This window comes from Ursus maritimus, unplaced genomic scaffold, assembly GCF_017311325.1.
Source record: "Ursus maritimus isolate PB19 unplaced genomic scaffold, ASM1731132v1 scaffold_10, whole genome shotgun sequence".
Classification (NCBI taxonomy): Eukaryota; Metazoa; Chordata; class Mammalia; order Carnivora; family Ursidae; genus Ursus; species Ursus maritimus.
In genome coordinates this window covers 76,040,634-76,051,250 of record NW_024423344.1, presented here as the reverse complement: position 1 = coordinate 76,051,250, position 10,617 = coordinate 76,040,634, and the positions used below count along the sequence as shown (strand labels likewise).

General features: G+C 46.6%; 1 protein-coding gene across 1 annotated transcript in view; it reads right to left on the bottom strand.

Annotated features, from left to right (window-relative positions):
- The window catches only part of MYO16 (myosin XVI), a 434,741-nt gene that overhangs the window by 53,922 nt on the left and 370,202 nt on the right, over positions 1-10,617 (bottom strand). Inside the window, exon 31 of the mRNA XM_040624514.1 lies at positions 6,450-7,511. Within this exon, the coding sequence (XP_040480448.1) occupies positions 6,450-7,511 (1,062 nt within the window). The remainder of the gene's footprint in view (positions 1-6,449; positions 7,512-10,617) is intronic.

The following is a 10,617-nucleotide window of genomic DNA, read 5'->3' as shown; positions in this document are numbered from 1 at the left end:
TGCTGAATTCCCAGGGGACGAAGAGACACAATGGAGCGCATTCAGAGCCCTGTCGTGGGACTTCCAGGTAGAAAGCTCGTCCTGCCCTGATTCCATGCAAGGCACGTAGTGCCCCTGTTCTCTGTCTGCCCCTTCTGCAGCCGTCACACCTGTGCGCTAACGGGCCGTGCAGCCCGGGCTCACATGGCCCCATGCACACGGGTTCTTCTGGCTGCCGTGCCCGCTGTCCCGCTGGTGCATCTGGGGAACTCCATCCTCTCCTCATCGCCCACCACTCGCCCTGCTCACCAGGCAGGCCTGGAGTGAGGCTCTCCCACCCTCTCTGGCAGCCCCGTGAGAAGCACCCTGTGAAGAGCACAGCACCGCCGTGGACCCTTGCTTCTCCCCAGCCACGGACACTCTGTGACAATCGATGAAGTCCTGACACTTCTCCACCAAATCAAGAACGGGCCAAGCACTGGGGACTCACGGGCCACTTGGAGCTCAATTCTGGGCCCACAAAGGGTTTATGACCCCCAGGCCTCTCTCCTCCACTAGACTTCCACTCACTGAAACTGGACGGACCCGTCTGCGTCCTACGGTCGGCGAGAGGGCAGGGACAACACAGATTTCTCCATTTCCTGGTTCCCAGTAGCAAGCCCTGTGCTTCCACTAAAGTGAATGTGTGAGGGAAGTAAGTCTGCAAGTCAGTGCAAGTCCGTTCCGGGCCCCCGGCTGCACAACTGCCCTGTGTGAATTCGCCAGCATTTATAAAGAGAAGGCGCTATAAATTGGGAGAAGAAGGTCACAAACGTTCCCAACAAATATTAGACATTTAAAAACAAACTGTCCAATTCATATAGATGACAAAGAGCTTTGTGCTCTTAACGTGGGTAAGTTTGGCTACTGATCAGTTTATTAAAATTGAAAGCTTATTTCTAAGTGGGGATGAGCTATGTGTGACTTGGGAAATTAGAAACCCTGCAAACACGTCCCAAACACAGAGCCTGCCTGTAACTGCAGAGGGGCCAAGAACTGGGGGGACAAAAGCCTTTTCTCACAGAGAGGTGTCCGCTCCTTCTGTCAAAGCTCGGGCTCACTGGCACGGGGAAAACCTACACAGCTCACCCCTGTCTCCTAGGCACTTAGTGAGAAATGGAGAACTTGCTTCTCCGGGGTGTCAAGCTCATCTTTCCAAAGGACTTACTCACTTGGAAAATAAGGGACATTTAGTGTTGACTCAAAATCGTTCCAGAATGCGGAGGAATGCCTTGCTTTCATGGGAGGCAGACTGTTACGGGAGGCAGGAAGGCAGACGGCAGCACATCAGTAAACTATGTGCTTGTCTGTCCACGCCCTTCATGATTTTCAAGATGCCTCAGGCCACCCCCACCTCATCCCTCCCCCCCAAATAAATCAGGATGGAGAGAAACTGTGCAGGGAGGGAGGAAGACGAACAGCCCCGCACGGGACAAAGTGCTAGAAGAACCCACGTAGAGGCAAGAAGCCTACGGGATGCCAAGCTCTGCAGCCCATTCTGGGGGGTCGAGATTTGCAGGAGGCAGAGCAGTTTCTGCTGTGATCTCATTAGGATGCGTCAGAGACCGAACGAAGATGGTGTCCAAACTTGCGCTTCAAACCCAAGAAGACAACGGCAGCTTACAGACATCGCCCTCGAGCAAGTCAGACTTCTGCCAGGAATTTCATGACATTTCAGTGATTTTAAAGCATTCTTCTTGTTACTAAACAATGAATAAGTAACTACTTAATCTGGCATGGAAGCATCTAAACCTCATAAAATATTGATTTCAGAAGCAACTGTATGTCTTTTGGAATGTTGGTTTTTTACTCTTAGTTCTGTTCGGGGGTAATATTTAGAGATCCACCCTTTCTAATTTTATTTGATCTTTCGTGGCAGTACAAGGGGCTGACCTCGAAGTCCATGTGGACAATCTCACAGGCCAGTGTTCTTTAGGAAGAAAGCTAACCCTTAGAATTATTTAGTTTCTATCATGAAGAATGATGCCCTGGTTTCCAGAAGCAGGTTTCTCTCAGGAGCATTAGGCTTACATCCGTGAAGGCTGAAATGGACCCACTGGTCTGGACTAATTAAAGTGATGTAAGAATAAATCTTTCATTTTTTCCTAAAGGACTTTTTAAATAAAATATTTGTAAATATTTATTCATAAGTTGATTTGACATTGGAATGCACTTCAAAATAATCCAGTGGGGAAGGTGGGGGCTGGGCAAGACTGCGCACACAGCAGGACTGGCCATGGAGAGAGTTCATTAATCTATTCCCTCTACTTTTGCATATGTTTGAAATTTTCTGTAAGGCCAACTTTAAAAAGAACTCCCTTTTAAACAAAGGGCCCTATGGGATAAAACATTAAATTGTGAAAATTCAGCTACAGAACACTGATTGAAAACTCAAAATATTCTTACTCAGACTATTTAGGCAATAAAATAAAGTATTTGAAATGAACAGTGATTTCTATTCGGCTTAGGTGATTCTCTTTAAGTAAAAATGCCTCGAGGGCTGGGTCTGTTAAATACATTCATATGTCAAGCTGCTTTTTTTTAGGTACGTTTTCATCAAATAAGTATTTAATCAACACCTACTAAATGCAAAGAAATGCTGTGCTTTTTTTGTTGTTATTTACATCATTTTAAACTATCTATTTATATCTTATAAACTATGGATGCGCAATATCAAAAGTAATAAAACAATTTTTGTAAAAGTATTCTGCAAATCAGTCTTTTTCTTAAGTCAGCCTGGCTCTCCTCCTCTCTTCTCCAGATTTCTGAGGTGCGCTGCATTTTGGTCAAAGTCCTATCATCCTGGTCTTTCCAATGAGTGGAGAATAACATGCTCATTTTATTTCATGTTCTAGATAAACTCGACCGGACTCTGGGATGCCATTTGGAGCAATGGAGCACCCTAGTGGTCTACACAAGCCAATGAATCTCTCCTTGCATTCAAATTAGGTCTCGTGATTTTTGAAACGAAGCAACTAGAAATAATTGGCATAATAATATTAGTCATATTGTAATATCAGATGAAAAACATTTTGTGAATGAATGGGATAATTGCATCTAGAAAGGCATAGATAATTAAACATTCAGTCATTCTCCATGTTAAGGGCCAAGTGGCCCACACACGCTATTCCAAAACTGTATATATACTCCCAACGTGTTAAGTACATGTTTGGCATTTTTAAATGTATGAAACTGTTTTCTCCACCCCAGGTCTAGGAGTCCGACTTGTTACACCCCAGGCAAGAAAACGCGAACATCTAAAACCTTGTCCTCTGTTTCCTGCCATCGGAGGCCCCACCGAGTGAGTAGATAAAACTTCCTCTGCGACCCAATCATCGAGCTCAAGTCATGCAACGTCTCGCACAGGAGGACGGCGCTGAGAGCAAGGGGGGTCCTCTCTGAGCCTCATTCTTCCCGTCTGTGAAATGGGGATAATAGTAGCAGATAGCTTCTCATCTTGAGAGAATTCAATGGGTCATGAAAACAGGACCTGCCCAGTAAGCACCACAGCCACTGGCCCCCAACATCATTCCTCTCGGGCTGCGGACCCATTGCCATCGTCGCCATCCGCATCCTCCCGTCTGTACGCCACGCACCCTGGACTCAGAATCTGAGTGACTTCATATGCCTCAGTTCTCATGCTCACAAGTCAATAGAAAATCAACCGTTTGGGGGAAGATAATATTTGTGAAATCCCATATCTCAGTCTGCAGAATAGCGACCAAGCAGAATCACACACCAATGGATTTCATCCCTACATCACCACGCACAACCCATTGCCCTTTCTATTTTAACGGGAAATGTCCATAGCAGGGTAATAGTGAGCAGTGTAATCTCCTCAAGGTCACTTTTCAAAGAAGCGAGGGGAATATTTTGAAGGCTTCTGCAAATTTGCAGAACAATTTCCCCAGACCACAAATGCAAGAAATGAGCTGTAATTAATTTAGGTGCCTGGAGGGTGAATTAGCCACCCACTGGATTATTTGGTAAGAAAGCCATTTCAGGTGAAAATAAGAATATCTTTAAATACAAAGAGAGTAAAGTAGAACATTTAAAACTTTAAAGGGAAGAAATCCCAAGACTACAGTAAATCATTAATAAGAGCCATTCAATTCATTCAGAAGAAAATGGATTACTGACTTCAGGATCAAATTGTGTAAACCTTAATCATCATAGAGCAGCTCCAGTGATTAGCTTCAGCATGGAGACCTTTTTTCTTCCACATCTTATCTTTAGCCCCTTTTATTCTAAAAGAATAACCTGTAAGATCCCATGAGAACATGCCATGCAAACGCGCAAACCTATTTCCCACATCACGGACCATCAAGAATGACCCAGTTCTCAAACGTGGAGTTGGAACTCCTGTAATCTGGTGTGTGGGGATGACCTGGTCTCATATTATTAAATTTTTGGTTATTACAGCTACTGTGCTGGGGCAGAAGTTGCCAATTCATGTATTTATGAGAAAGTCATAAGTGGCTCAAGCCACGTTTTCAAATGAAGAGTGTATTGTAAAAGCCCACAGTAGAAAAATAGATACTTTATAATTTTAGATTTGAACTAACAGTGTTGTCGTTGAGGTTTGGATGCGTGTTCTCAAATACTGGCTAATGCCACCCCAGGGAGATATAATGCGCAAATTCACGCACCATGCCTGGAGGCCCCACTGTACTTCTCACTACACTGAGTCCTCAGCGCAGGGAGTTCCTGATGGTGCGTCTAGAAATCCATCCACTTCACTTTCCTAAATAGAGTCAAGAAGAACTCACCCAATTCCTAACTACGTGTCTAGAAATCCATCCACTTCACTTTCCTAAATAGAGTCAAGAAGAACTCACCCAATTCCTAACTACGTGTCTAGAAATCCATCCACTTCACTTTCCTAAATAGAGTCAAGAAGAACTCACCCAATTCCTAACTACGGTAAAATGAGCTTTATGATATTTTAATTAACTTTTAGTTCTAAAGGCAAATATTAATTTGTTCATTTAATGCTTTTCTCGTAGATTCCATTTTGTTCCTTCAAATATACTATTTGACTTGTGAAATTCAAACATTCTTCTACTTACAAAGACAACTTCATTTATTGATGGATCTATACTTAAGACATTGTCAGCAAAACAAATAATTAGGGTATTTGAAGAATAAATAGGAAGTAGGCTATTTATTCATTTGCTCAGTGTTCTTACCTTGATCTACTTTTCACTTATTCAGATTGCTTTCTAGATTTTCTAGAGTTTTTGTAATTTTCCTAACCAAATGATGAAAGGAGCATGTTTATATATTTTCTTTTGGAGAGACAGTAGGTTAATAGGTACATAAAAAGTTACATCATCGGTCAACATTTTATTTCCAATCCTGCCACTTGAACTTAAGAAGGCCTTTAACCTCTTCACCTTGAAGTTTCCCATCTCAGTCTGTAAAGTGAGGATATTAAAAGTTGCCATTTACCTGGAGGGGTGGATATTAATGGCGTCATGACTAAAGGGACCTGTTACAACTTCCTTAAAGAGAAGATGCTTTATATTAATGTAATTCTTCCTCAAAACACAGAATACTGGGAAATATTTTGCTTTTGTATAAAAGCCGTAGGAAGCTTTTTTGGAAGATGATTTACATTATTTGTGATTATTATGAGAATCTGTGCCAAATGACACCTTTGGCACAAAGGCTACCTTATCTGAATGAAGTACCATGTGGTTAGCGAAAGTTCTTTCCGAGGATCTTTTGCTAGCTACCTTCTGCTTTTATAGGGACATGAAATACAGACTTTTTTATACAGGCAACAGCCTCTGGCTGGAACAGCCCCGAGGTGTGCTCAGTCACGTGACTGCCGTGTTCGTGCAAGTCACCCCTTAGGCTGAGCTGCGGAATTCATAGAACAGAGTTAACGTGCTCCTTGGGTGGTACATGGACAGAAGAAAAATCATTCATCCAAAGCACTATCAAGGTGAGCAGTATTAAGTATAAGGTAGTGATGGATAGGTCTTTACCCCGGGCACCTGGCGTGGAAGTGAGATGGACAGACAGAAGGACACTCAGGCATTCATGGTGAACCCTGAATCAAATGGGAATCGGCCAGAAAATGCTACAAAAATACCACTTCCGTGTTAGAAGGGAGCATTATTAGAGGAAAGAAAACAATAGCTCAAATTTAATCTTGCTCCAATACCCATAAAAACGTATTGAACTCAGTTTTAGTACTATGTGTTTTTATATCATGAGCCTTCCCATGCGAAATGGAATTACGAATTCTTCCCCACCTGACCATATTGGCTGCATACGACTTTTTAAGCTGTCATCTGCTCTGAATGGCCACTCACTGGCCCCCGACGGTATGTGCATGTGTGACCGTGTGTGCGCAAGCACGCAGACCCTGGGGCAGAGATGCACGTCCATCTCTGTGCAGACCGGAGTGCTGGTTCCCCTACCTTCGGGCTCCCTGATTCTCCTCCCCGCCGCGGACTTCCGAAGCACGCTCCTCCCAGAGCTGAAGAGGCTGGTGAGCTCGTCCAGGGGGCTGCCGAGCGCTCTGCAGTTCGGGGGGCTGTAGGGCACCGGGGAAGACGGGCTGGCGCTGGCCTTCCTGTGCTCGGCCCTGGCTGCCCTCCCGGGGGAGTAGGGGGCCTTGGAGAAAGAGCTGCACGGGCCCGCTGCGGGCGCAGAGTTGGGCGGCTGGGGCGCTTTGGGCACGTCGGGGCTGGCCGCCGCCACTCGTCCCGCGCTCCCCAGGGGCTCCGGGGGAAAGGCGAAGTGTGTGGGCGGCCGGGGGGCCGGGGGAGCCGGAGGGGGCGGCGGCGTGGGGGGCGACCCGCTAGCGGCAGGCGGGCCGGGGGACGTGGGCCTGTCCCCGTCGCCTTTTTGGTTCTTGGCATGCTGTGGAGACAGGGGGCTCGAGCCTTCGGCCTGCACCGGGTACTTGAGGTTGGTCTCCAGCACGGGCAGCTTTTTCACCTCCAGGGGCGTCAAGGGCGACTCGTCAGACGCCGGTGAGCAGGTGACAGGGGTCGGGGGAAACACCAGGAGCGGGGGACGGTGAGGGAGCAGGTTGGGGAAAGGGGCCGGGATGTCGCACGCGTCTTTGCAGGGCCCAGCGGCCTGGCCGCCCCCCTTGCCGTCGTCCCAGGAGATGGGGTTCTGACTGTCGCTCAGTAGAGGGGGCAACGCAGACACCTCCGGGGGCGCGAAGTACTTCATCTCCTCGTACACGGCCTCCACCTGCTCCGGGCTGACAGCGCGGCCCACCATCTCGATGTAGACGGGCTCGGGCTCGGGGTCGGGCGGAGGCCTGGGCTCAGGTGGGACGCGCGCAGGGGGCACGGGGGGCGCGGGGACCCCCGGAGCGCGCTGCTGAGGGCCGCCTCTGCGCCGCGCGCCCGCGATCTCCTCCGAGGAGCCGCTGAGCTTGGTGTTGGGGCTGCGCTTGGGCTTGCGGGGAGGAATCTTCTTCATGGTGCTGTAGTCATCGCTGTGAGGTCTGGGTCGGGTGAGCACTGCAGGGGGAACAGGGGAGGGATGGCAGGTGTTAGCCAGACCCCGGGCCCCACTGCGAGCGCCCAGCCTGCCTCCCTCCCTCTGCCTTCCAGAGCCCCAGACTGCCAAGGAGAAAACCTATGCAGATCTTGGAGCTGGAGGCCACAGCTACCCGTTGAGGAACGCATCATGAGGACCCCAGGGTGGCCTGCGAAGGGGAAGTGCCTGGCGAGGGCCTGGGAAGGGCCTTTCAGATGGGCTGCTGGAACCTACCACTCCTGCAGGCCTGGGGCCTGATGCAGCTTCACGTAAGTGCCGGCTGCACCAACCCTCAGGATTTTAGAGACCGGAAATTAAGACGAGGGCCAGCAAGCACATGAGCTAGCTAGTGGCATATGGAGGCTTCCTGAAGGAAATGCCTAAGCTCATTGTAAATGGTATACAGTGAACAAAACACCAACACCAAGGTGCGTGGAGAGATTATTTCCTTAGAAAAGAACTTTATGAAACACGATGCCTAGGGTGAGTTGTACAATATATTTGAATCCTTAAGAGAAACACATATTTAACAGGGAAATCAAGAGTGCAACATTTCACTAAGAACTTCTAAGGTGGAGGGGGGCGCTGCTGGCTCAGTGGGTAGGGCATGTGACTCTCGGCCTCTGGGTGGAGAATTTGAGCCCCACCCTGGGCATAGAGATTACTTAAAAAACAAAAACAAAACAACAAAAAACTCCTAAGGTGGAAACTTAAGTTGAAACAGGGGAGATACTCAGAAAAACAATGAAAGAGGGAGAAGAACCACTTAAATATGACTCTAAAAACATTTATTAAAGGTTACTTTAAAAAAATGCCCCCCAAATTCCAAAAGACTTCTTTTTCTAATATATTTTTACTATAAATTGTAATAGTGTTCTTATTAACTAAAATTTCTCTGGAAACAGATTTAATTTCGGAAAATTGCTTAAAGTTTTGCTGAAGTAGCAAAACTTCTCGAAAATCTTGAACAATTTTATTAATTTGGTATTTTACTAATCTGAAGGAATTTGTAATGTAAGTGCAGCTAATTTTGCTGAGTTTCTGAGTTGTTTGAGGCAGTCAGGTTTTTCTGTCACTATGCCTGTTTGACAGCGGTCTCTGTCTCTAGTTGGGGCTCCAGTGGGGCATCGTGGCTAAAAGTAAGGACTTTGGAGTCAGAGACATCTGGATTCAGATCCCAGAGTGACCATTCACTCAAGCAATCGTTCACTTGGCCGTGCATTCAAGCAGCATTTAACTGAGACACATTCGTGAACACAGACAGAATGTTCCCTACCTTCTTCTGCCCTAGTGAGAGGTGTCAGACAATAAAAGCAAGTAAATAAAACAGATGAGTAAATTCTTTCGCATGTTGGAATGTGATACATGCCATGAGGACTGGAAACAGCAGGCCACAATAAGGGGGTCACAGAACTGTGTGTCTGTGTTGGGGGTGGGTGGCAGGGTGCAAACTGTAATTTAAAAGAGGACTTGGGAAAATCTAAGTCCGAGTATTGTCACACGCAAAATGGTGATATCAGTAATTATCTTGGAGGAATAAAAGGGAGACATACTGTATGGAAAGTGCTCAGCTCCTATGCTGGCACATTGTAAACATGAACCAAATGGGAGATATCCAAAAGAGAAAGAAAAAGAACAAAGCATATTTTTCTAACCCACTGGACATCTTTGCAAGCCAGTATTATACAGGGTTCCCCAAAGTAGCCAATTTTTAAGAGCAGAAAATACCAAAAGCGCACAATTCTGTAATTCATAAGCATTATTCCAAAGGCTTTCAATGTGCTAAAACACAGCAGCTCATAAGCTTCTAGAAAGTTAATGAACCAAACAAATTTTTAACATTAGTATTACAGAATTGTTCTGAAGATTTGAATAATTGAAAGGATTTGTGGCAGATTGTATTTTCCAAAACTGGCTTCAACAATATTTTCAATCCCACATGCTCTTCCAGAATCTTGAAACTGGCAGGGCCTCTGTGACTGCCCCTGATGAATAAACTATGACAAAGGGGAAACCACCTGCCTTCTGAGGCTGGATCATGGGCAGCACAGCTTCTGTCTGGCTCTTGCTCCCCTGGGACGCGTCTTGGGGACCCTGATTTCTATGCATGAAGTCCATCTACCCTGAAGCAGCCCTGCAGTGGAGAACATGTGGAAGGGCCATAGAGCGAGAGATGCCAGGCGACCCCATCTGCTCCAGGCCTCAGCTGTCTGGGTTTCCCCAGCCCAGACACCAGAAATACATAGTGAACTGAGTCTTCGATGACTCCAGCACTAGCCACTGTGTGACCTCAGCTGGGGCTGAGCCCAGCCAGCTGCTGGAGCCGTGAGAGAGACAGGATCACCATCATTGTTCTTTCAAGCCACTATAGTTTGGAGGGGTTTGTTACATGGCAAGGGAGGCCTAATGCAGCTATCGGTACCCGTGGAGTGCTACGACAAAAGACACTGAAAAGGATGACAGTGGCTCTGGAAGATCAGAGGAGCCTTGAAGACCACGTGAGTGGCAGCACAGTGATAGTCAAGAACGCTCTTGGGGAGGCTTCATGGAAAGTGAGGAAGATGCTGGAAGCTGGAGGAAATGCAGCTCTTTTTATGCCACCACAGAAGGGTTAGCAACACTGACCCCTGCAGTGATGTGGAAAATAGAAACCATGCTCAAAGAGCTGGAGGCTCTAGCAAAGGAGGGCTGCAGGCAGAGTGTGAAAGCTGCCTACTGGATTATTCTAGCTGCTTCTAGTAAAATGTGAGAGTAAAGACGTAAGCTAAAGAAAGAGCTAGTAACTATAATGGAGCCAGGACTTTCTCTCTTACTCTCTTCTTCCTTCCTTCCTTCCTTCCTTCCTTCCTTCCTTCCTTCCTTCCTCTTTCTTTCTTTCTTTCTTTCTTTCTTTCTTTCTTTCTTTCTTTCTTTCTTTCTTTCTTTTCTTTCTCTCTCTTTTTCTTTCTTTCCTTCCTTCCTTCCTTCCTTCCTTCCTTCTTTCTTTCTCTTTCTTCCTTCCTTCCTTCCTTCCTTCCTTCCTTCCTTCCTTCCTTCCTCTTTCTTTCTTTCTTTCTTTCTTTCTTTCTTTCTTTCTTTCTTTCTTTC